Source organism: Girardinichthys multiradiatus, chromosome 15 (assembly GCF_021462225.1).
Source record: "Girardinichthys multiradiatus isolate DD_20200921_A chromosome 15, DD_fGirMul_XY1, whole genome shotgun sequence".
Lineage (NCBI taxonomy): Eukaryota > Metazoa > Chordata > Actinopteri > Cyprinodontiformes > Goodeidae > Girardinichthys > Girardinichthys multiradiatus.
This window is the reverse complement of record NC_061808.1, coordinates 38,624,365-38,651,624: the sequence shown is the minus strand read 5'-3', so window position 1 is coordinate 38,651,624 and position 27,260 is coordinate 38,624,365. Positions and strand designations below refer to the sequence as shown.

General features: G+C 43.0%; 1 protein-coding gene across 6 annotated transcripts in view; it reads left to right on the top strand.

Moving 5' to 3' along the window:
* ankrd6b (ankyrin repeat domain 6b) overlaps positions 1–27,260 on the top strand; it is a 178,028-nt gene that overhangs the window by 120,114 nt on the left and 30,654 nt on the right. For 5 of the 6 annotated variants that reach the window (XM_047388665.1, XM_047388661.1, XM_047388662.1 and 2 more), the window contains 3 exons: positions 5,776–5,874; positions 7,189–7,266; positions 21,881–21,985. In XM_047388665.1, the coding sequence (XP_047244621.1) occupies positions 5,776–5,874; positions 7,189–7,266; positions 21,881–21,985 (282 nt within the window). The remainder of the gene's footprint in view (positions 1–5,775; positions 5,875–7,188; positions 7,267–21,880; positions 21,986–27,260) is intronic. The other variant, XM_047388666.1, reaches the window with a different exon arrangement.

Below are 27,260 nucleotides of genomic sequence, written 5' to 3'. Positions count from 1 at the left end.
CGGCACTGTTTTAGAAGCAACAAGATAGAAAGCTATGTTTTTGTGTGCACTGGATCTAACCTACTTTCATGGTGAATGTATGTATGTATGTGAATGTATGTGGCCAGCATTAAGCCACCCAAAAATGTATTTCGTTTTTACATTTCTCACAACAGTCTGTAGGTAAGATAAAAGAGAGCTGGGAAAGAAATGATTGCAGCTACCTATAAAGGTGAAAACACACAAATATAGTATTGTTGAATTAGCATCCTAAAATAATCGGTGGCCCGATCCCCCGATGCTTAGGCTGGCTCTAGGGATGTGGAATGTCACCTCGCTGGGGAGGGAAGGAGCCTGAGCTTGTGCGGGAGGTCGAGAGAAATTGACTAGAAATAGTCGGGCTCGCCTCCACACACAGCGTGGGCTCTAGAACCCATCTCCTTGAGACGGGCTGGACTATCTTCTACTCTGGAGTGGGCCATAGGGAGAGGCAACAGGCTGGGGCGGGTTTGCTTGTTGGCACTTAGCTCAGCCATCTCTTGTTGGCGTTTACCCCAGTGGATGAGAGGGACTCCATTATTCTGCTGGGGGACTTCAACGCCCACGTGGGAAACGACAGTGACACCTGGAGAGGCGTGATTTGGAGGAATGGTCTCCCTGATCTGAATCCGAGTGGTGTTTGCTAATCACGGATTGTCCATAATGAACAACATGTTCAAGCATAAGGGCCAGGAGACCCTAGGCAGGCGGTCGATGATCGACTTTGTTGTCAGATCTTCGGCCACATGTTTTGGACATTCGGGTGAAGAGTGGGGCTGAGCTGTCCACTGATCACCACCTGGTATTGAGTTGGATCTGCTGGAAGAGGAGAAAGCCGGACAAACTTGGCAGGCCCAAGCGCATAGTGAAAGTCTGGAGGGAACGTCTGGCAGACCCATCGGCCAGGGATGTAATTCAACTCCCACCTCCGGGAGAGGTTTGACCAGATTCCGGGGGATCATTTGGATTGCATTGGATATTGGTCCCTGGCTTCGGTGAGCAGTCCGTCAGTTGAGGGGGCGTCGGGCTCCGACGAGGGGGCCTTGGCCAGTGTTGATTGAGATGTGGCTTCGCTTTGGTGGAGGGGCTGGCCAGCTTGCTTGGTGCGGCGGGATGTGCTTTTAATCCGGCACTGTTTTAGAAGCAACAAGATAGAAAGCTATGTTTTTGTGTGCACTGGGTCAGAATCAGATCAGAATCAGAATCAGAAAAGCTTTATTGCCAAGTACGTTTTTGGACATACAAGGAATTTGTTTTGGCGTAGTTGGTGCAATACAGTACAAATTAAACAGTATAAACATATCTACAATATAATATAAATATATGTAGACAGTTTTAAGTGAGTGAGAGTAAATATAGAGCAGTATAAGATGCAAGAGCAATACAACAGTGCAGGTGATCATTGTGCTAGTATGGCAGTGCAAGTAAAGCAGGAGTCCATGCTGAACGTTAATGTAACGCATAGAGTTACAGGTTACAGGTTACAGGTGTCCTGTGTGGGGGAAAGGGAGAGTGTCAGGGTGGTTTCCGGGCTTTGTTAACCAGGCTGGTGGCAGATGGGAAAAAACTGTTCTTGTGGCGTGAGGTTTTGGTCCAGATGGACCGCAGCCTCCTGCCAGAGGGGAGAGTCTCAAAGAGTCTGTGACAGGGGTGGGAGGGATCAGCCAGAATCTTCCCTGCCCGCTTCAGGGTCCTGGAGGTGTACAGTTCCTGGAGCGACAGTAGACTGCAGCCAATCACCTTCTCAGCAGACCGAATGACACGCTGCAGCCTGCCCTTATCCTTGGCTGTAGCAGCGGCGTACCAGATGGTGATGGAGGAGGTGAGGATGGACTCAATGATGGCTGTGTAGAAGTGCACCATCATAGTCTTTGGCAGGTTGAATTTCTTCAGCTGCCGCAGGAAGAACATCCTCTGCTGGGCTTTCTTGATGAGGGAGCTGAGTTTGGCTCCCACTTGAGATCCTGGGAGATGATGGTTTCCAGGAAGCTGAAAGATTCCACAGTGTCAATTGTGGAGTCACAGAGGGTGATGGGGGCAAGTGGGGCTGGGTTCTGCATGAAGTCCACAACCATCTCTACTGTCTTTAGAGCGTTGAGCTCAAGGTTGTTCTGGCTGCACCAGTCCAACAGATGGTCCACCTCCCATCTGTACGCAGACTCGTCACCATCAGAGATGAGTCCGATCAGGGTGGTGTCGTCCGCAAACTTCAGAAGCTTGACAGACTGGTGACTGGAGGTGCAGCTGTTGGTGTACAGGGAGAAGAGCAGAGGAGAGAGAACACAGCCTTGGGGGGAACCGGTGCTGATGGTCAGGGAGTCAGAGACGTGCTTCCCCAACCTCACGCGCTGCTTCCTGTCAGACAGGAAGTCAGTGATCCACCTGCAGGTGGAGTCGGGCACACTCAGCTGGGAGAGCTTCTCCTGTAGCAGAACTGGGACGATGGTGTTGAAGGCAGAGCTGAAATCCACAAACAGGATCCTGGCATAGGTTCCTGTGGAGTCCAGGTGCCGGAGGATGAAGTGAAGGGCTAGGTTGACTGCATCATCTACAGACCTGTTGGCTCTGTAGGCAAACTGCAGGGGGTCCAGGAGGGGGTCGGTGATGTCTTTTAGGTGTGAGAGCACAAGGCGCTCAAAGGACTTCATCACCACAGAGGTCAGGGCGACGGGTCTGAAGTCATTAAGCCCTGTGGTCCTTGGCTTCTTGGGAACAGGGACGATGGTGGAGGACTTGAAGCAGGCTGGCACATGACATGTCTCCAGTGAGGTGTTAAAAATGTCTGTGAAGACTGGAGACAGCTGATCAGCGCAGTGCTTCAGGCTGGCTGGTGAGACAGACCAGCAGCTTTCCGGGGGTTCTGTCTCCTGAAGAGTTTGTTGACGTCCCTCTCCTGGATGGAAAGAGCCGTCCTTGGCGTGGGTAGGGGGCTGGTGGGGGGGAACTTCAGGGTGGGGGTTGGAGGTGCCAAGGCCCCTCTTGAGGTTGGGGAGGTGGGGGTGATGGATTGTGGCTGCAGCTGTTGGGGGGCGTCGTGGGGGATGGTTGCAGGACTGTCCCTTTGTCTTTCAAAGCGGCAGTAGAACTCATTCAGGTCGTTGGCGAGGCGTCGGTCGTTGATGGAGTGGGGGGCTTTCGGCTTGTAGTTGGTGATTTGCTTGAGCCCTTTCCAGACAGACGCAGAGTCGTTGGCTGAGAACTGGTTTTGGAGCTTCTCAGAGTACAGTCATTTGGCCTCTTTCACTGCCTTGCCAAACTTGTACTTAGCCTCTCTGTATATGTCTTTGTCCCCACTTCTGAAGGCCTCTTCCTTATCCAGTCTTAACTTTCTGAGTTTAGCTGTGAACCAGGGTTTGTCGTTGTTGTAACTCACCCTGGTGCATGATGGTACACAGCTGACCTCACAGACGCTGATGTAGGAAGTCACAGCCTCTGTGTACTCGTCCAGACTGTTGGTAGTAGTCCTGAACACATCCCAGTCTGTACAGCCTAAACATGCCTGGAAATTCTCCACAGCCTCACTGGTCCATTTCCTTGTCGTCCTCACAACAGGTTTGCAGAGCTTTAGTTTCTGCCTGTATGCAGGAATCAGGTGGACCATGATGTGGTCGGATTGGCCCAGTGCAGCACGTGGGACGGCGTGATAAGCGTCTCTGATGGTGGTGTAACAGTGATCCAGAATGTTGTCCTCTCTGGTCGGACATTTTATAAACTGTCTATATTTGGGGAGTTCGTGGGTGAGATTACCTTTGTTAAAGTCGCCAACGACGATTACTAAGGAGTCCGGGTTGGTCCGCTCCACACTCAGTATCTGGTCGGCGAGCATGCGCTGTGCGACCTGCACATTAGCTTGCGGCGGGATGTAAACACCGACCAGGATGAACGAAGCGAACTCACGGGGGGAATAGAAAGGCTTACAGTTTATGATGAAGGCTTCCAGGTCTGGAGAACAGTGCTGCTGAATCACTGTCATGTCGTTGCACCAACCACTGTTGAGGTAAAAACAGATTCCTCCACCTTTCGCTTTGCCGGAGAGTTCCGTGTCTCTGTCCGCTCTGTAGAGCTGGAATCCTGCCAGCTGCAGCGCAGAGTCCGGTATTAATCCACACAGCCACGTCTCCGTGAAGCACAAAACTGCAGATGAATAAAAGTCCCTGTTTTTCCCCAACAGCAGTTGTAGTTCCTCAATTTTGTTGAGAAGTGAGCGCACGTTAGAGAGACATATTCCAGGTAACGGTGTTTGTAGTCCACGCTGGCGAAGACGTACCAGCACCCCAGCCCGTTTCCCTCTCTTCCAGCGTTTCACCGCGTGAACAAAGGTGAGCGCACCTTTGACCAGAATGTCCACAAATTCCAAAGCAGTAGGCAGAAAAGTGGGAAATAACTCCTCTGGTGTAGTAGCCCTGATGTTCATGAGTTCTTCTCTGGTGAGAGAGCTCCGGGTACCATCACAGAAGACCGTTTTAAAGCAAAAAACAAAACAAAACAATGCGCACCAACACGCCGAGGCGACCATCTGCGGCGCCATCTTGGATGGTGAATGGTGAATGTATGTATGTGAATGTATGTGGCCAGCATTAAGCCACCCAAAAATTTATTTAGTTTTTACATTTCTCACAACACAGTCTGTAGGTAAGATAAAAGAGAGCTGGGAAAGAAATAATTGCAGCTACCTATAAAGGCAAAAACACACAAATATGGTATTGTTGAATTAGCATCCTAAAATAAATGAATATAGAATTTAAAATTGCAGATTTCCTCCAATAGATAAAACAGGATCATCACAAATATTCAATTCGAAAATACTTTATTAATCCCAAAGGAAAATTGAATGTTGTTGTAGGTCATATTATGCAGGTTTCTTCAAAGAGCTGTTGTAGAAGCTCATGGCTGTGGGCAGGAGGATCTCCTGTAGCGACATTGCATCTAAAGGAGCTTTTGAATGAAGACACTCTTTTGATGTATGACAGTCTGATGAAGTTGATGCTCAGGGTTCTCCATAAAGTTCTTCATTATATGAAGGATCTTTCTTTGCACAATGATCTCCAGAGGAGTCCCTTTTTTAAGTCACTTGTTGCAACCTTATTCTGGTTTAGTCTCTCTAGCTGCCTCTTTACCTGACTTCTAGAGCCAGACCGGTGGAAGGGGAAGTCAAAAAGAGTACAAGCACAGTAAAAGTAAACCTGTGACAGGGAAGCTTTTGGTCAAAGGAGGGTGGGATGTCTGTTTGACTGTGGGCAGGAGAGAAGGATGCTAAGCTTGTTTCTAAGCTGAATCTATTGAAGAATGTGTTCATCTCATTGGCTCTTTCCAAACTTCCATTTGTCCAATCCTCTTTCAGCTTGAGAACCTGTGATCTTCCTTATCCCTGACCACATACAGCACATAGAATATTTTTACTGTTCTAATTTTTAACAGTTGTGTATTTATACTTTAATCATTTGTTTTAAAATGTATCCTTTCCTATTTCCTCTCTAGTCTGATATGCTTGCCCACATGGCTCAATGTGAATACATAAAAGATTAGGGTTGATTTTGGCAACTTCAAAACCATATTTTCAGGTTAAACAGGTCAAATAAATCTTTAACTTCCACTTATTGGGGAGGCTTGGGGCAATTTGTGGATTAACAATACGCAACTTTTTTAAAAGGATAATGTCAAAGCCTCACCTCTAACCTAACCCTTAATCTCAACAGCTTTATGCTTACATTGATCCAGTTTTCTGCAGACTGTTGACATGTTGTGTTTGTCCTGCAGGTTGGGGACACTCCACTCCACATAGCAGCTGCCCTGAATCATAAGAAGACTGTACGTCTGCTTCTGGAAGCTGGAGCAGACAGTCACATTCACAACAATGTGGGGGACTTTCTCTGATTTTCACGGTCCTATCCTGAAGGAGGGAAACCTCCTTGTTGCATATTTTTTTATTGCCTGTAGGAACTCAGGTGAAAGTTGGTTGACTAATCAGATGTTGACTTGAAGCTAACGTGAGGGATAATTCACAATGACAGACCAAGGATGAATTTAATATATTATTCATTTATTTTTAAGATCTTTCCTTGTGTCATCAGGTTTTTTCTATCAGCCATAATTATCTCCTGACTGACAAGATTTCTGCATTTAGCTCATTGTTGAGGTAAAATAATTCTACCACTAATAACACACGGCCTCAACCTCACCCAGTCTGGATGTCATGAGAAAGAACAGAGGAGAGCAGGAAATTAAGATTAACACAAGTTTAATTCGATATATAAGTCCAATGATTTCCAATGCGTACTTGAATACAAAAGAATAATACAAAGAAGAAAGATTACCTAAGGCCTTAGGGAGAGACTCTGGTCAGCAAAAATAGGGCCGGATTCACCAACTGGTCTCCCTCACTATCAGTGTTAAAGCTTTTTAAACCCTTAATGAACTTCAAAGCTGACTGCTGAAACTTCCTTTTAAGGAATTAGTTATGAAGCCACAAGTCCCTAATGGAGTTTTCTACATTCTTGTGTCGCCACTGTAAATTAGTTACCCCCTATGGGAGTACTTTATTGCCCATATCATGCTGAACAGCCTGTATTTACTGCTTACAGCTGCTGGCAAACATCCTGACCTGAGGTTGACCCTTCTCCCTGCGGTCCCAGGTTCACATTACATGATATATTTCAGTTTTATGTATACATATGCAAACACATATTATGAAACTAAATGATTTTAATTCTCAACATCATTCACATGGAATCTCAAGCATGTAATCACTTCATTGAATAAAACACAGCTGACTGACATAATCAATAATAAATTATTAATTATTTAAAAGCTTTTAGAGTTCTACAGTAATTAAAATAAGACAACCAGCCTTAACTACATTATCAAATAAAGGGTCCCCACAAAAACAGATATGTGTGTGTGTGTGTGTGTGTGTGTGTGTGTGTGTGTGTGTGTGTGTGTGTAACACCCTGGAGTGTTTGCAATCATACATATCAAATCACACAGTAGTGACCAAGCATTTCTCTTCAAGTGGAAAGTCTTTTACACAACCTTGAGTTTAACTGTACCTGTTGCCAGGTAGAGAGCTGTGCTTAGTTTATCAGCATCCTTAAATATACGGTTCAAAACAGCTCCCATAAATGCATTCATTTAAACACTTTGCCTTTACTGTTTTTATGTGTGTTTATTTAGGCTGGTCAGACTGCTTTGGACCAGGCCAGAGATCACAACAACCCAGAGGTGGCTCTGCTTCTAATCAAGGCTCCACAGGTACAACTGTCTCTGACTAATAAAAGAGTATGTGTGACATAGTCGGGTCCAAAGTGGCTGAAGATGGGAAGTAGAAAGATGTCGCCCCCTTGTAGCAGGTGGTTTATTTACAAACATTGTGGACAAAAAAAGCATTTCCAAAACTCCTACAATTGTTAACTCAAATGTTAACATGACTAAAATGAACATAACTGAATATAAAGCAACCAGAATTAACATCAAGTGCACTCAGCAACACTGACAGGGTTTTTTCCCATTAGTGTGTGTAATATTGTTAACATTTTCATATAGTACAAAACATACTTTCTGTATTCTGTCTTGTAGAGGCATCCACAAAATTCAGGGTCAACTAACCATTTTGAGGTGCGTGGTGGGTGGCATAGTGGTAGAGCATGCAACCGATATATAGAGGCTTTAATCCTCAATGCAGCTGTCCGGGGTTTGAGTCTTGGCCCCTGTGACCTGTGCTGCATGTCTTGCCCCTCTTTCCACCCTACTTCCTGTCTGCTTACTTTCAGAAGAAAAAAAATGCCTACACCGCCGTCAGCAATCCTTTAAACATCCTCTTTATAAAGGATCGAAATCTGTACCTAGATACAATTTTGGACTCTTAACAATGAAAAGCTGTATACTTTAAACATTGTTAATGCATACAATCTAACTTTAGAACTCACATTTATGCTTCTTTTATTTGCTTTTGTTTGTTGTTTTTCTTTTTTGTTATTCTCTTCCTTCTGTTCATGAAGAAGTGAATTAGTTGTGCATGGAATGTTTGCAACTTTAAATTTGTTAATTCTAAATGGAGCGCTGTCTGCGCGGTCTGTGCCAAATTACAACACTTCTGAGATGCACAACCAAGAGCAACGACAGCACACAGAGCCCATTCCCAGGGGCAGGGATGGCGCGATTGCATCATTGTTGGCACGGGCACCATCCGGCCCAGTTCAATGCTTCAAGAATAAACCTAGCTTATCAACGTTAGCTTGATGGCACTGCACTGCCTCTGGTCAGCAGGCCATGCCATTGATACAATGGTGGAAATGCTGACAGACCTGGTTCTCTCCTCCTGAACAACATAACTCTTCTGTTTAAATACTCTCAAGCTATTCTATCAAAATTGTCTCAAATGGAACATTCCATATTCCAAGACTACTTCACACAAGCAACAATTAAACAACTTTAAGAGTTTAGCTATTATACCAATGAATAACATACACAAATTACAGCAGTTTTTCTTTCCGCTCTTCGTCTGGTCCTTTCCTGTGACATCAGCATTACACAGGAAGCTATAAATATAGAAATTGAGGCAACACTAACCTCCTTTTGCTCCTGAAACACATGTAAGCACGTTAATTTTCATAAACATAAAAACAAATTCATAAATGTACTGTTCTGAACAATAAACAAAATGTAAACTTAAAATCATGCCTGGGTTTTGATTTAGCTAAAATGTTTTGGTAAATATAAAGATCCAAAAAATAAACAAACCTGAGATAATAAATGTTTGCAGAATACAGAATAAAGATGTAGTATGGCTAAATCAAGCAAAACAAGAATGTTAACTGAAAATGATAAACTAAACTCCTTGGAGCAGATTTTGTTCTGACTCACGTCATCAAAGTATGCAAGAATCAACAATAGCAAAGTCATCCAGACAATTTGGTCATGTATAAACAAACTTTTGCACACTCCAGCTCTGAATACATTTTTTAATCTTGTGCTTTAGCCCTCAGGAAAAACAGCATTCAATTAAGCACTTATTTAAGTACACACTAAATCCAGTATATATGAAGATTTGAATTTTATGCACATTGCAGGCCCCTTGTTTAAAAGCAAGATTCAATTTGTACAAAAACATCAAGGTTTTAGTGGCCTCTTGTGGTGGATAATATTGACATTTTTGGACGATTATCCTCTCCAGTGTCGGATGCTGTGGAGCTGGAAGGATTTTTGCTGACACTTTTTTACTTTTGGACATTTGTTATGATGTATCACCATGGCAAGGGGTTGTTTTTTTTACAGCCGGGAGCAGCTGATTAATATCTCAACAGCTCAAATAATACGTCAGCTATAACCCCAAATCCCTAACTAGTTGAAAAAATAGCACTGTGAATGCAGAGCAGAGGCAAAGAAAAGAGAGATAAGGAGGAAGGTCAAACCATCTTCTCCATCAATCATGATGGGGAATGCGAAATCTTTGGGAAACAAGTTGGATGAACTCCAAGCCCTACAAAGGACCCAGCTAGAGTATTGGAAATGCAGAATTATGTGTTTTACTGAGACATGGCTGCGGGATCATATCCCTGACTCCAGCGTCTCTCTGCCAGGCTTTCTGACCATACGAGCAGACAGAAATTTAAAGGGGAGCGGCAAATGTAAAGGAGATGGACTGGCAGTACTTGTGAACAACAGATGATGTCATCCAGGATATGTTACTGTGAAGTGTCATCTCTGCAGTCCATATATTAAACTGTAAGCAGTAAGTTTTCATTCATATTGTTTACCCAGAGAGTTCACCAGTGTTATCTTGGCTACACTTTACGTTCCACCTTTAGCTGTTGCCGACACTGCATGTGATGCCATCAGCTCAGTTGTTGCTAAGCTACAGACACAACGCCCCAATGCGTTTGTGGCAATATCTGTTGATTTTACCCATACTTCACTCTCTGCTACACTTCCAGCATTTCAACAGTTTGTCAGCTGCTCTACCAGAGAAAACAAAACGTTGGATTTGTTTTATGCAGATGTGAAGGACTCATACATCTCTAAAGCAAGAGCTCCTCCAAGCAAATTAGATCACAATCTTGTTTTTCTCTGCTCAAAATATAAGCCCCTTGTTCAGAGGGAACCTGTAATAAAAAGAACTGTGAGAAGATGGTCACAGGAAGCTGAAGAAGCCCTGTGAGATTGCTTTGAGGCTACAGGCTGGGATGCAATGTGCCAGCCACATGGAGAGGACATCAATGCCATGACTGAGTGTGTCACCGACTATATAAACTTCAATGTGGATAACACCATCCCCACCAGAACAGTGAGATGCATCCCCAATAACAAACCCTAAGAGCCTTCAGAGAGGGAGACAGGGAATTATTGAGTATACAGAAGCAACTTAAAGTCAAGACTAGAAAAATTTGCATTTCCTGCAAAAATGCAGTGTGAATGCTGTAAGCTGAATTCTTTAGTTGAATGCTGGCAAAAAAAACAAACAAAAAACAGAAGTTGACTGCAGAAAATCTGCTGAAATTTAATGTATTAGCAGAAAACAGAAATGCTAAACTCCTCTGCTGAAAGCTGGAACTAAGAGGCTAAGGTTGACAGCAGAAAATCAGCTGAAATTCAATAAATTAATAGAAATAACAGGAACATTAGCATAGAGTATTATAACAGCAGTGAGTAAGTGAAAATTAGTCTAGATGCTAATGTTGGCTTAAATGCTAACATTAGCATTTTGGCTAACACTGGGATGTTGGCTAATATTAACTTACTCCATTCAATATGTTAATTGAGCTTTATAAGTGAAAATTAGCCTAAATGTTAATGTTATTTTAAATGGTAACATTAGCATGTTGGCTAACACTAGCATGTTGGATTTAATTAGCTTACACCATTCAATATGTTGGCTAACTTAAACTTAGTCCATCTATAATGCTTACAACACCCTACATGTAAAAGTCTATGAAATTGCCCTTTAAGATTAATCACTGTTGTCTAGGTGTTGGAACAGCAGTACATGCTTTTCAAGTACCTAACACAAAATGGCCGCCATGTAGTTGCCTCCTATGAAAATGGTCAAAGGGTTAGTGGTAGGGTAAGGTGTAGGCCATAGGAATGAATGAAAATAAATGGAAGTCAATGCAAAATTATCAAAAAGATAATAATCCATGAATGTGTGTGGATGTGGGTGTGTCTGAACATGAGACATGGAGAAAATAGAGGCAGAAAGAAATACAGAATCACAGACAGACATATACAGTAGGAGATACACAGAGATATAAATAGAACAGTGAGGAATGACTCAGCCAATCAGAAAGAGTGTCAGTGTAACTTGAAACCTGCTGTTTCTCACTCATGAAGCACAACATTGTGTCTCATCCTGGCCTGGCTTTTTAACATGGAGGCGCATGCTCCCGAATGACTGCCCATAACTCGGAAACCGTAGAAGCTACCGACGTCATTCTTGGGCTGTTTTTATCAGAACAGACAGGGGAACGATAATATCAATTCTTTTTCGTTGAAAATATAATAATAAAGACACAACACTAGGTGAAAAGAAAGGAAAAAGTGCCTGAACATGCTCTCGAACAACGTCTAATAACTTGGAAAAGCTGTGTAGGAGGGTTGAGCCTGTAAAAAAGTAGATTTTTTGTAAATTTTTAACCTGAGAGAAGGTGGATTTTCCACTCTGAAACAAACCTACCTCACGAGAAACGGTAAAAAGTATCCAAATATTTTTTAGACCGTAGGTATCAGCAGAAATCGGTGAACAATCCTGGAGAATTTCAAGAGTCTATAATAATCCGTGTAGGTGATGTGACTGTAAAAAAGTAGATGATTGTTATGAGTGTTTCATTCTAAGAGGGTATTTTACCAGATTTTAGAACCCAGTTAAAAGCAAAATGGGTGACAGAACCCTAGAATAAAGGGGATACCACTGTCCAGGATAGCCGTCTGTGCCAGGGCTCTTGTTTGGTTAAAGACCTTGTATCGCTCTCTTCAACTCCTTCTCAGTTATCTCAGCAAATAGAGCCCTATTCTGTGCTTCGGTTACTTTTGGCAAATTTAATGTTTTGAGAACTGTCTTTGAAAAGGTATGGACCTCCTGAGATTGAGAAGAGTATACATTTTTATAGTAGGTCTGAAAACAGCTTTTTATTTCCTGCATTCTATATTTTATTTGTTTAGAAATTGGATCCTTCATTTTGTAAATGTCTCTTTCCACCTGCTTTTTTTCTCAATTTATAAGTAATTTGGTTGATCTGTGTCCTACCTCCTGATACTTGTGCTTTAGAAACATTTTTTCCTGCACATCTACAGTAAGTAAGTTATGAATTTGGTTTTTTATTACCTTGTTTTTTTTATTTATCTCTTCATCTATTTTGTTTTTTTTACTTCTTTTGAGGCCTTCCAGTTCTTGTGTTAAATTATGCAGCTTCTCCTTCCTGAGTTTATTGAGTAATGATGTTTTAGATATAATTTTCCCCTGAAGGAGAAGCCTTGCATGCGTCCCGCAAAATAATTGGTGACACTTCTCCATTATTGTTATCATTTAAATAGATTTGAATCTCCTTTTCTAGTACTTCTCTCACCTGTCCTCCATGTACACTGGTATTTAATCTCAACAGTGAGGCAGATTTTTGGGGGCCGATTTTTAAACTCAAACATACAAGGCAATGATCTGAAAGGTCTATCACTCCCAATTTGCATGATTTCACCCTTTATTGTATTGAATACAAAAAAATAGTCAATTCTTGAATACGTCCTTTGATCAGTAGAATAGAAAGAGTAGTCTTTCACTGTGGCATTAAGCTCTCGCCATATATCACTTACACCAAATTCACTCATCATTTTCCTCATTCGTTTACTTTGTATACTGGCGGACTTAGCGGATAGGTTAGAGGAATCCTTGGAGGGGTCCAGTCTCAAATAAAAGTCACCCCACAGATCAGTATACCCTCAGCTTTTGTTATCATTAAGTCAATAACATGTTTATAGAACACCCAATTTGAACCCGGGGGAGCATACACATTAAAAAGTGTAACTTCTACACCATCCAACTGACGAATGATCATTATGTACCTCCCGTTCTGGTCACATAATCTTTTCAAAAACTACCCCTGCTGAAATCAAAATAGCTACTCCCCTCTTACGTCCTGATTCTTAAAATGCATAGTAAACTTTGTTGTATCCTTGCCGTTTCAATTTTAAATGTTCATCATTTGTCAGGTGGGTCTCCTGAAGGAAAATAATTTCACCCTTCTCCCTTTTTAATTTTGTTAGCATTTTTGTCCTCTTGATTGGACTTATAAGGTCCCTGACATTATAGGAAATAATTCTCAGAGATGAGTTTCTAACCATTTAGTTTTTTTTTCCCTTTTTTAGACACCTTTTAACCATTGTATTCACATCCATGAATCCAAATATAGTGAACACATAACAGAACAAAAACAGGTAACAATGGAACAGTTACTTCAGCCGAAGCGATTGGAACATTGGGGAGGCCCCAGACTTCTCCAGTCCAGGTGGTAGGGGGGCCCCTGGAGTGCATCGCACTCATGTCATCCCGTCCACTCCCATCCCCTTTACTCTCTACGTTTTCATAAACAGTCCCAACTTAAATTAGCAACCTTCTCCAAGTCGTCAAACATTCCATTAGTTCTCTGGTAAATGCTGTCATTGCTTATGAAAAACCGCAAGTTTCTTCTTGAATCCTTACTTCATAGATCCATCAGTTCCCTTCTATGACTCCCTGGCCTTTACCTTCTGCCACATAGTAGCCATAATTTTATCCAGAGCTGTGGCGGGAGTCTGGATCACTGACACAGAGAAACCCGTTCTCACCATATCTTTGGTGGCTTCCTCTGCCAAGCTGTAAAGGCAAATTTCTCCTTCAAAAAACACTCTTAGTCTTGCTGGGTAGGGAGACTGGAAGCAAATTGACTTTTCCCGTAACTGTGGAGTCTGGATCACTGAAACAGAAACCCTTTCTCACCATATCTTTGGTGGCTTCCTCTGCCAAGCTGTAAAGGCAAGTTTCTCCTTCAAAAAACACTCTTAGTCTTGCTGGGTAGGGAGACTGGAAGCGAATTGACTTTTCACGTAACATCTTTTTTTACATCGTTGTACTCATGTCTGCGTTTTGTGACGTCAGTGGTGTAGTCATGGTCCACTGAGATCCTCTTCTCTTTATAAGTGAAGCCCTTCTTCTGCCAAACGAGCCTTAGTACTTGCTCCTTGGTCTTGTAGCTTGGGAACCACAATGGCGCAGGGGGTGGAGGGAGTGGAGGCCCGAGCAAATGATGAGCCCTCTCGATGCCGAGGTCAACGGGCTGAAGAGAGTCCAAAGGGCCTTTAAGTAAGCCATCAACAAAAGCAGACACTGACCGTGAGCTGTTCTCTTCCTCCTCTGGTACCCCATAGATGCGGACCGAGGAGCGTCGTGACCTGCCCTCTAGGTCAGTTACCTTGGCCGCTAGCTTTTGTTGTTGTTTTATTAGCTCCACCATAGCTTCTTCTATTAGCATAGCCCGCTTCTCCACGACATCCACCTACAATTCAACTTTATTGATCCTTGTGGTCATCGCTGTCACATCAGCTCTCAGTTCTTTAAAGTTCGTGTTGTTTTCTCAGCGGGATTGACGCAGTTCACGGAGAATTGACTCCAGACTAGCATCGCTACCCTCGCTAGCCTCCGCCTCAGAAGCACTCATCTTCATTCTCAGGTATTTCACTTAATTCGCGCTCTCTAGCGGAAGCTGTACTTCTGGGTTTCGACTTGGCCATAGTTATCATATTAGGTATTCACACAACTGATATTACGCCTTACTATGCCGAGAAAGTTGTATTTTCAGAAAAGGAGAAATGTGAGTTTAAGGATTTTCTGCTGATTTTTTTCTCAAATTCCTGTAGGTGGCCCATTCATGGTGTGTTACCTTTGCGTTGCTTCGGGGCGTGTTACCGGAAGTCTGTTAGTCCCACATCAACGAGGGTGACATTTTCTGAACCGTGAAAGAGAATCCTATGTTTTGATATATAATTTGTCAATAGAGTGAAAATTGTGCAAGTGAGGAGAATTTGTTCGTTCTTTCACAGGTTATTCAAAAAGTTTGAATGTACACTCTGTTGTAATTATGAATCTGAGAATATTATTTAATATTAATATTTTAATATTTTATCAAATAATATTTCTGTCTGTGAAGGGTTGTCCTGTGAATACCAGCCCAGTAAGGCGATGGTATTAGGACAAAATAGAAAGGTGTGAAACGAGCTATGACATTATTGAACAGCATAAACTCTGCACATATATGGAATGAATTCACACAATTTCTTAAAATACAAGAATTTATTAACAAAAATAAGTCAACTCAAAGTCAAACATATTTCAATCAACAAACTCTTTACTATGCTAAAACAATCCAACTAAACTACCAAGCAGAATTAAAGAATAATGAAGACTAATGGGCTATGTACAATATAAACAAGTTGATTAAAGATGATTGGAAATCATGACCAAAAAGAGTAATGCAACATTACCATGCAATGTTTATGTTTGAGAACCAAGGATTATCTTGAAGAATCTGGAAGTGAAGTTAAGTTAGTCTTGCAACTAACTTAGGCAATAATCAGGAAACGTTTACAGTGCAAGATCAGATAAAATATTATTTTAACAAAATAATGTTTTAAATAATGATCTGCTGAATAAAACCAACCTTCTGGATGACCATTTCTCAACGGTGTCTAATTAGCTGCCTTTAGTTATTGAAATAATATTCGAAGAAATATTATTAAAGGGGTATTTTAGAAAAGAGCCAAATCTTTCTGGAGAAATGGGGCTTAATGGTGTTTACTTAGTTATCAAATCTAGTAAATGATGTTCAGGGACTATTATTCACAAGCTTGAAAACCAACAACCTTTCTGTTGACTAGTCTTAGTGCTAGCAAACACGTGTTCTTACCGTTAGCAGTTAAGCTAACAAAGAAGCGGATAGCTGTGTGCTACAGATAGCATGCTAGCACAAAGATAGCCAGGTTCCACAAAACAAACTTCATAACATGAAAACGTTTAGATCATTTCATCCTAAACCTATCTGTTAATCTGCCCAAACCTAACCTCTGACCATGGTGAGGAAATGTTGTCCAAGGGGCAATGAAGTTCGAAGAAACGTCCACAGTCAACAAGCGGTTAGCTTTCAGTTAACCTGACCTCCGGAGCTGTAGCTTGAAAGACGGCTCTTCTGTCCGTTAACCAGCTGTTCGTTACCGTAACACGGTGGTGCAAGCCGTGGTCCTTCCTTCAGACTCGACTTGTAGAAACAGCTTCTCTACTGGGGATTTATCTTCAACACAGTTTTGCTTTTTCCATATGATCGATGATCGTATGGCTTTGGATCCAGTTGAATTTATGTCTTCTTGCCAGCAAAAGACATTCCCGCGCTGGGCCTCTCCTGTACCGTCCTCCTCGAAGGCAGTGTGGAAAGAGAGCGACATGTGGGAAGGGTGGGGGTCTTATACAGGCAATGGCATCACTGGGAAGTCCTCTGCTACCCCCCTTCCCCCGGAGTTTAATGTTGAAATCCATGGCTGTAGGTCCCAACAACTCTAGCAACTGTTGTGGAATTTTCTTATCAAAGTGGGTAGAAATTGACTCATAACAAGAGAAAATCCGGACTTTGTCTTTATAAGTTTTATTCAAAGGCATCAGCGTTTGAATGACTCTGTCACCAAGCAAGTCAGTTGAACAGAGCCCCGAACGCTATTTACACACAGTATTTATACCAGAACAAGACAGTGTTATCTCAACTGCAAAGATTCTGTGTTTTATGACCCAAACCCTTCTTGAGTTCAAAGGTGACAAGGTTATCTAGGAACAGACCTAACTGCCCTTCCTGACATTGTCCTAAAAGATGGGTCTGAACCATTAAACTTCTGATAATGGCTTTCACAGCTTCTTCCTCTATAACACAGATGTTCTGAGGAGTAAGATAAAAAAGGTCATACACTGTGGAATGCTTACTAAAAGAATTTCCATCACACAACTGACGAATTCCGCCATTGGATTACATTATAAAATCAAAAACATCAAAAATCTTGCATAAAATTTGAATCACAATTGCAGAAGAACCGTAACAGATTTAACAAAGCTGAATTATTTCAAAGTAGCTTAATGGCTTGTGAACATTTTAAAAGTTGAATGGTGTTTCTAGCCGAAAGTATGTAGAAGTAGTAAGCTGTGAAAGAGCGCAAAGTTTTAGCTGAATTTTGCGGAATTTGCTTCCCAAAAGTCAAAGCAGAATTCTCAAGCTGAACAATTTGATACCAGAATTGTTGAAATGGGTTGAAGTATGCGGGACTAGACTAGTTACACATACAAAATTATTATCAAGCATGAATGCCTTCTCACTGATAATTTAAAAAAAAACCAGAAAAACAATGTTTTTTATTATTGTGTGAATGCTGAAGGCATTCACACAACAATAAAGAATAAAGATAAACAGAATCTAAATAGTGTGAATGCCTTCAGCATTCGTAAAATAAAAGACAGCAAAGAGGTGTACAAGAAGCTGGAGAGCAAGCTCCAGCAAAACAATGTCAGAGATGTGTGGTCAGGGATGAAGAAGATCACAGGTTTCAAGCAGAAGGACAACTGGACCAATGGATGTCTGGACAGAGCCAATGAACATATTCTTCAATAGGTTCAGTTCAGAAGAAGACATCCCACTCTCCTTTGACCCACAGCTTTTCTGTCACACCTCAAATGTTGTATCTTTCACCTCTGCCATCAACCCTTCTGCTTCTACATATTTCCCTTCACCCAAATCAGAAGATACCAATGCTCCCTTTGCCTCCATCTTCCACCTGTGTGTCTCAAGAGGTCAGGTGAGGTGACAACTGGAAAGACTGAACCGTAATAAGGCTGCAAGTCCGGATCATGTCAGCCCTAGAGTCCTTAAGGCCTTTGCAGAGCAGCTCTGTGGGATTCTGCAGCACCTCTTCAACCTTAGCCTGTCCTAGAAAAAGGTTCCAGTGTTTTGGAAGACCTCCTGTCTTGTTCCTGTACCAAGAAAATTCACCAATTAGTCCTTCATCACTATAGACCTGTTGCCCTGACATCCCAAATCATGAAGGTCCTAGAGAGACTCCTGTTGGCCCAACTGAATAAGCAAACAACAAACTATCAAGACCCTCTTCAGTTTGCTTATCACTGTGGAGTTGGAGTTAAAGATGCCATCATACACCAGATGCAACAAACCCTCTGTCATCTGGACAAAACCAGCTGCACTTTGAGGATCGTGTTCTTTGATTTCTCCAGTGCATTTAACACAATTCAACCTGATTTGCTTTGTCAGAAACTCTAAAAGACTCAGGTGGATTCTTCAACAATCTCCTGGATCAAAGACTACCTTACAAACAGATCACAGTTGGTGAGACTGAAGGGTTTTGTGTCTAACCAGGTAGTCAGCAGCACAGGAGCACCACAGGGGACTGTACTCTCACCATTCATTTTCACTCTGTACACCTCAGACTTCCAGTACAAGACAGACTCCTGTCACCTGCAGAAATACTCAGATGATTCTGCAGTCGTGGAGTGGATCAGAGATGGACAAGAAGCTGAGTACAGGGAGCTGGTGGAACACTTTGTGGCATGGTGTGGAAACAATCATCTCATTTTGAACGTGACTAAAACAAAGGAGATGATTGTAGATTTTAAGAGAAACAGGAATAGGTCAAACACTATTTCCATTATGAGAGAAGAAGTGGAGGTGGTGGAGGGGAAAAAATACCTGGACAACAGACTGGAGTGGAGATGCAACTGTGAAGCCATCCACAAGAAGGGACAAAGCAGACTATACTTCTTGAGGAAGCTTAGGTACTTTGGTGTTTGCAGCAAGATGCTGCATATCTTCTATAAGTCTGTTGTGGAGAGTGTGATCTCCTCTGCCATAATCTGCTGGGGAAGCAGCATCAGAGCCAGGGATTTGAAAAAGCTTAATAAGCTGGCTCTGTTCTAAGGACTCTGAAACCTCTGGAGATCATTGTGCAATGAAGGATGCTTCATAAAATGAGAAACATTATGGGGAACCCTGAGCATCCTCTTCATGAGACTGTTGAACATCAACTGAGTGTCTTCTGTCTGAGGCTTCTTCAGATCTGCTGTAAGACAGACCGCTACAGGAGATCCTTCCTGCCCACAGCCATCAGCATCTACAATGGCTCTTTGAAGAAACCTTCATAAAATGAGCTACAACAACATTTAATTTCCCTTTGGGATTAATAAAGTATTTTTGAATTGAATTGAATTAATACATGTTTACTGTGATAATCAAAGATTTGTTGCATATTAATAAAACCATCTGACCATACATCCCAAAATCAATGATCAATGATCTTGACTAAGACATTATGTATATAATCACACATTTGTACCTACAGCTTTAGTGGTAATTGATATAATTCTTAACTATCCATTAGTCAGAGATTTGGAATTAAGGATTGCATTTATTAACTGAAATTAGTGGGCCTTTTGAAGATTATTATGGTATGATAGCATGTCTGTCTAGTTTGAGCAGATCCTCTGGTTACCAAAAGTGTAATCCTATGTACTTGACAGGACAAGGTATCATTGTGTTTCTATTTTCCAATTCCTTCGGTTTATTCTCTTACGTACAGGGGTTGGACATTGAAACTGAAACACCTGGTTTTAGACCACAATAATTTATTAGTATGGTGTAGGGCTTCCTTTGGGGCCAATACAGTGTCAATTCGTCTTGGGAATGACATATACAAGTCCTGCACAGTGGTCAGAGGAATTTTAAGCCATTCTTCTTGCAGGATAGTGGCCAGGTCACTACGTGATACTGGTGGAGGAAAACATTTCCTGACTCGCTCCTTCAAAACACCCCAAAGTGGGGTGTATATAATATTTAGATCTGGTGACTGTGCAGGCCATGGGAGATGTTCAACTTCAATTTCATGTTCATCAAACCAATCTTTCACCAGTCTTGCTGTGTGTATTGGTGCATTGTCATCCTGATACAAGGCATCGCCTTCAGGATACAATGTTTGAATCATTGGATGCACATGGTCCTCAAGAATGGTTCAGTAGTCCTTGGCAGTGACGCGCCCATTTAGCACAAGTATTGGGCCAAGGGAATGCCATGATATGGCAGCCCAAACCATCACTGATCCACCCCCATGCTTCACTCTGGGCATGCAACAGTCTGGGTGGTACGCTTCTCTGGGGCTTCTCCACGCCGTAACTCTCCCAGATGAGGGAAAAACAGTAAAGGAGGACTCATTAGAGAACAATACATGTTTCACATTGTCCACAGCCCAAGATTTGCGCTCCTTGCACCATTGAAACCGACGTTTGGCATTGGCATGAGTGACCAAAGGTTTGGCTATAGCAGCCCGGCTGTGTACATTGACCCTGTGGAGCTCCCGATGGACAGTTCTGGTGGAAACAGGAGAGTTGAGGTGCACATTTAATTCTGCCGTGATTTGGGCAGCCGTGGTTTTGTTTTTTGGACACAATCCGGGTTAGCACCCGAACATCCCTTTCAGACAGCTTCCTCTTGCGTCCACAGTTAATCCTGTTGGATGTGGTTCGTCCTTCTTGGTGGTATGCTGACATTACCCTGGATACCGTGGCTCTAGATACATCACAAAGACTTGCTGTCTTGGTCACAGATGTGCCAGCAAGACGTGCACCAACAATTTGTCCTCTTGAACTCTGGTATGTCACCCATAATGTTGTGTGCATTTCAATATTTTGAGCAAAACTGTGCTCTTACCCTGCTAATTGAACCTTCACACTCTGCTCTTACTGGTGAATGTGCAATCAATGAAGACTGGCTACCAGGCTGGTCCAATTTAGCCATGAAACCTCCCACACTAAAATGACAGGTGTTTCAGTTTCATTGTCCAACCCCCTGTATATTTTCAGAGTTGGCAGAGAGCTCCTTTGATCCCAGATTGCTAAATTTGTTGTGGCAGGAGACATAAAACTATACACACACAGTGTTAAACAACTATGAACACTGTACAGTAAAATATAAGTCTTGAATGTGAACAATACAATTCAGTTTATTTACAGTAGCTTGTAAAAGTATTCATACCCCTTGAACTTTTCCACATATTGTCACATTACAACCACAAACATAAATATATTTTATTGGAATTTTATGTGAAAGACCAACACAAAGAGGTATACAATTGTGAAATGGAACAGAAATTACACATGATTTCTTGTTTTTTACAAATAAAAAACTGAAAAGTGCACTGTGCAAAAGTATTCAGCCCCCTTTACTCTGAGTGCAGCCAATTGCTAATGACTAAATAGAGTCCACCTGTGTGTAACCTAATCTCAGTACAAATACAACTGCTCTGAGACGGCCTCAGAGGTTGGTTAAGAGAACATTAGGGAGCAAACGGCATCATGAAGTCCAAGGAACATCCCAGACAGGTGAGGGATAAATTTGTGTAGAGGTTTAAAGCAGGCTTAAGATATAAAAAGATTTCCCAATCTTTAAACATCTCACAGAGCACTGTTCAATCCATTATGCGGAAATGGAAAGTTAAGTCAAGTCAAGTTTATATAGTGTATATGGTGTGAAACCACACCATGGGGACGCACTGTCCTTCAGTATTAAACTATTATCATAGGTTGTAAAATCTCAGTCTTGTTGTAAAACTGTGCATAAACTTTACATTAAAAGGGCAGTAAATATAATTTGGTGTTTGTGTCATTTGTAAAGGTGGTTTTCTGGTGTTTTTCTAATAAAATTTACAAATTGGACAAATTACAGTTTAAAAAAGCATCGCTGATACTGAGAATACCCTCAGTTGTTTGTTTTATTTTGTGTAAACTTGTGTTATGTGATTCTGTGTTGGTGTCCAGGTGCAGAGCTTTATACGTGGCAGGAGTATGAGGAAGAGAAGAGATAAATTGAAAGCAGAGGGCCGAGCGCGGTCAGTGCCCAGAGATGGAATGTTAAGCTGTAACGTAAGTAAATGCATGAGTATCATGTTAAAATCAACAACTGAATGCACATTTCAAATTAAATTAGGAGATGGCAAAACAAATAAATAATTAATTTAATTAATTTAGGCAAATCTTTTCATTTTGTTTGTTTTTCCAATGTAGCTCACAATCGGAAACAATCTCTTACTTCTGATCATTGTCATTGGTGTGGGGTGGGGCTGGATTCTGGGGGTTCTCATTCATAGCATTCGTTTCGATGTCTCACTATGGGATAAGCCCCTTGCCATATTCCTCAGAAGCATTTATCTCATTACGGCAATCCTGATTGGCTGGTGATCGCGCGCGACGCGATCACCTACCCTATAAGTAACTTGCACCACAACGCAGTGTCTTGGAAAAACCTCTTCTCACTTCGAGGCATATCTCTCTTAGCAGGCTAGCTGCTACCACTCCAGCCTTCATCATAGCCTGGAGCTACTACCGCCAGTATTAGCACAGCAACTAATATCATCCGTTCTGTGCTGTCACACCAGGCAGCTCAGCGTTAAGTTAGGCTAGCAAACCAGCTACTGAAATGGACCGGCTTCCCCCCACACCAGAGGAGATAGCAACTTCAAAGCTCACCTCCGAGGCTGCATGAACAACATTTCGAGCAAGGACCCACACCAGGTGTGCTCGACATGTCTTGGGCTGGAACATGCCCGCCTGGCGGTTGATGCCCCGGGATCATGTGCGGACTGTTCCCGCTTCACAATGAAGATCCTCCAAAGACGACTAGCATGCGTAGCTAGCCTGCCTGGCAGAGACCGGTACCTGCCATCAAGCAGACTGCAACCCAGCAATGACAGCAGGGGTGAGAAGGTTCACGCCGGACTGGGTGCCACTGCCAGCTGGGGTTCCCAACCGGACTTGGCCACAGCGCTCTCGCCCCTTGAGGATGTCCTAGAGCTGGACCACGAGGATGTAGATGAACTCATCTCAGAGCTCCTCGTTTCAGAGAATGACAACGAGGATTAATTTTTAATCCCAAGCCCACATGCAGCGAAGTTGGTTTCCCGGGAGGGCGGGGAGAGCACGATAGCCTCCCCTGCTATGTGCATAGATATGCAGACAGTGTGCAAATGTGCTGCATCAAGACTCAACATCCCCTGGCCTGAAATAGTAGCGGAGACCACCAGATCCCGCTACGAAGGGAAGAAATTGCCCCAGATCACCAAGGCGACCAAACAGCTGTCTCCTGGAAGGACCACTCTTTCAGTAGGAAGACTCAGATTCAGGGAGCTTCCTCTCTGGACTTCGAGGACATGGAGAAGCTGGGCATCCACTGCATGCCCCCAGTGGAGCTGCTGGTGGCAGCGCATCTGCACCCATGGCTGCAAACGTCCTCCAAAAACCCCACACTGCCATCCAAGCCAGACCGTTTCCAGTCCGCCCTGATGGAAAGAGCTTATAAAGTAGCAGCGGTTGCTGTAAGAGCTCTTAACTTATCCTCCATCATGCTCTCCACATATCAAGCGGGGCTGTGCGAGGACATTGCCACCAAGCTGGATGCTGACGTATGGGATAAGATCACCGTGATCACGGATATCTGCCTTCGCGTGCAGCGCTGCGCAGTCCAGGCCTCGGGGAAATCAATGGGGATGATGGTTTTGCAGGAAATAGTGAGGTGGCTCAACCTGACCAACCTGTCGGACCGTGATAGGGATGAAATTTCAGATATGCCGATTTTGCCAGAAGGCATCTTCAGTTCCTCTTGCAACAACAGTGTGAGGCTCAAAGGAAGGAGGACGAGGCGCTCCATTTCTGTCTACCTAGTAAGACGGAGCCTTCTCCTCAGGTGACATCAAGGCAGTCCTATACCCAGGCGGCGCCTCGGCCTTCTCCTTTTAAGATCCCCAGCCAGCCAAAACCCCAGTCTGGACTGACTCTCTGGTGTTGATGTAGGAGGATGTGGGTGCTAGTGCTAATGTGGTGTTTCGCTCTTTCCTTCCCGATTGGTTAAGCGTGGTTTCTGGGGATCTATAACGGTGGGGATAACAGAACATTGGGGATAAATAAGAAAAAAATAATCACATAAAATAACAAAGCTAAACACTCAACAATGTAAATAACTATGAAACTCAGTACAAAACATAGTAAAAACTGAAAAATAAAACTGATAAAATAAATACCCATAAAAGTTGAGTAAAATCAAGTCATAATTGGGTTGAAGGGCAATGAGTAATAATAAGTTTTTAGACTAGTTTTAAAAATGGACAGTGAAGGGGCCTGTCGAATGTGCTAATGTAAAGCATTACATAACCTAGGAGCCCAAATAGAGAAGGCCCTTTTTTCTAAGTTTCCACTTGGAATTGGGAATGACCAGAAGCAGCTGGTCAGCAAACCAAAGTGACCGAGCGGGAGTGAAGTGGTGGAGAAGGTCAGGTAAATTAGGCCGGGCAAGGCTGTGCAAAATCTTAAAAACAAACAGAAGGATTTTAAAGTAGACTCTAAAATACACAGGTAGCCAGTGTGGGGAAGCCAGAACTGGAGTAATGTGCTCTGTTTTATGTGCTCCGGTTTAAAGGTGTGCACCAGCGTTTTGAAGCAGCTGCAAATATGTGAGGACTGGCTATTTCAGAGGTACAGTGAGTTACAGTAACCCAGCCACAATGAGGTGAAGGCATGGATTACTGTTTCCAACTGTTGCCTTAACAAAAGCAAAACCTAATTGTTGCCCTTTTTGACAATCAAGTTTAAAATCATTGTCCATTGTAAAACTAAGGTTCATAACTGTGGACTTAATTTGGACCTCTGGCAATGTATTTTAACAGGAAGGGTCTGACATGCTCTAATAGGTCCAAAGACAAATGCCTCTGTCTTTTTTCATTAAAAATAAGGACATTTAAGACCATCCAAGTTTTAATATCCTCAAGACAGGATAAAAGAGGTTTGATGGACCAGGCATAATCTTGCCTTAAAGGCGCAGAGATTTGGCAATCATGAACAAAACAATGGAAGTAGATGCCATATTTACTAAAAATAGACACCAGAGGAATGAGGCACAAAGAAAACAGTAAAGGCCCTAAAATTGAGCCCTGGGGGACCCCACGTGACAGAGGAGCAGAAGATGATTCAAACCCTTTAACCTTTATGGAAAATATTCTGTCTGCCAGACAGGACCTAAGCCACTTCAGGACAGTGCCAGCAATGCCTACTTGATGCTCTAAGCATGACAATAAAATGCTATGATCCACTGTATCAAAAGTAGCGGTTAGGTCTAGCAGGACAAGGATCACATAGTCACCAGTCACGTGCCAGGAGAATGTCATTATAAACCCTCAACAGGGCTGACTCAGTGTTATGAAGTGCTTTAAAACCAAACTGAAACACATCCATGATGTTATATTAATCAAGAAACGATTTTAATTAATTTTGAATTAAAGCTGCAAACAGCATTGGACGGCCCTTGCAGCTCAGCACCGCTCGGCCTGTGTAGCAACCGCGGTAGCCTGGCATCGCCAGATCCACGCCACGAACGAGGCTGCCGCTTGATTCCAAATGTTGCCACTAGGTGGCACCTGTCTTACAATTGTCAGTCATGCAGAATTCTGTTCTGGTGAGAAGCATTCAAAATTTGGGCAAAATCCGACCTTCCTGATGTACACTGCCCTGACTTGGTTGTTAGTGGGCGGAGCTGAAGTGATGTCGTCAATTGATTGTTCCAACATGTTCAGCATTTGTCCATGATGATGCATATTAAATTTGAAGTGGACCCAATGATGTATGACGGAGATAAAGCTGTTAAAGTTTCCTAGGGGATGCTGATCCAAATTCCAATGTAATCCATTAGAGCTGTATCAGAATCAGAAAAGCTTTATTGCCAAGTACGTTTTTGGACATACAAGGAATTTGTTTTGGTGTAGTCGGTGCAATACAATACAAATTAAACAGTATAAACATATCTACAATATAATATAAATATATGTGCACAGTTTTAAGTGAGTGAGAGTAAATGTAGAGCAGTATTGGATGCCAGAGCGGTACAACAGTGCAGGTGATCATTGTGCAAGTACGGCAGTGCAAGTAAAGCAGGAGTCCAAGCTAAGCATTAATGTAACGCATAGAGTTGCAGGTTACAGGTGTCCTGTCAGCAAAAAAAAAAAGGAAGGGAGAGTGTCAGGGTGGTTTCCGGGCTTTGTTAACAAGGCTGGTGGCAGATGGGAAAAAACTGTTCTTGTGGCATGAGGATTTGGTCCGGATGGACCGCAGCCTCCTGCCACAGGGGGGAGTTTCAAAGAGTCTGTGACCGGGGTGGGAGGGATCAGCCAGAATCTTCCCTGCCTGCTTCAGGGTCCTGGAGGTGTACAGTTCCTGGAGCGACAGTAGACTGCAGCCAATCACCTTCTCAGCAGACCGAATGACACACTGCAGCCTGCCCTTATCCTTGACTGTAGCAGCGGCGTACCAGATGGTGATGGAGGAGGTGAGGATGGACTCGATGATGGCTGTGTAGAAGTGCACCATCATAGTCTTTGGCAGGTTGAATTTCTTCAGCTGCCACAGGAAAAACATCCTCTGCTGGGCTTTCTTGATGAGGGAGCTGATGTTTGGCTCCCACTTGAGATCCTGGGAGATGATGGTTCCCAGGAAGCGGAAAGATTCCCCAGTGTCAATTGTGGAGTCACAGAGGGTGATGGGGGCAGGTGGGGCTGGGTTCTGCCTGAAGTCCACAACCATCTCCACTGTCTTTAGAGCGTTGAGCTCAAGGTTGTTCTGGCTGCACCAGTCCAACAGATGGTCCACCTCCCATATGTACGCGGACTCGTCACCATCAGAGATGAGTCCGATCAGAGTGGTGTCGTTCGCAAACTTCATAAGCTTGACAGACTGGTGACTGGAGGTGCAGCTGTTGGTGTACAGGGAGAAGAGGAGAGAGAACACAGCCTTGTGGGGAACCGGTGCTGATGGTCGTGGGGGATGGTTGCAGGACTGTCCCTTTGTCTTTCAAAGCAGCAGTAGAACTCGTTCAGGTCGTTGGCGAGGCGTCGGTCGTTGATGGAGTGGGGGGCTTTCGGCTTGTTGTTGGTGATCTGCCTGAGCACTTTCCAGACAGACGCAGAGTCGTTGGCTGAGAACTGGTTTTGGAGCTTCTCAGAGTACAGTCATTTGGCCTCTTTCACTGCCTTGCCAAACTTGTACTTAGCCTCTCTGTATATGTCTTTGTCCCCACTCCTGAAGGCCTCTTCCTTATCCAGTCTTAACCTTCTGAGTTTAGCTGTGAACCAGGGTTTGTCGTTGTTGTAACTCACCCTGG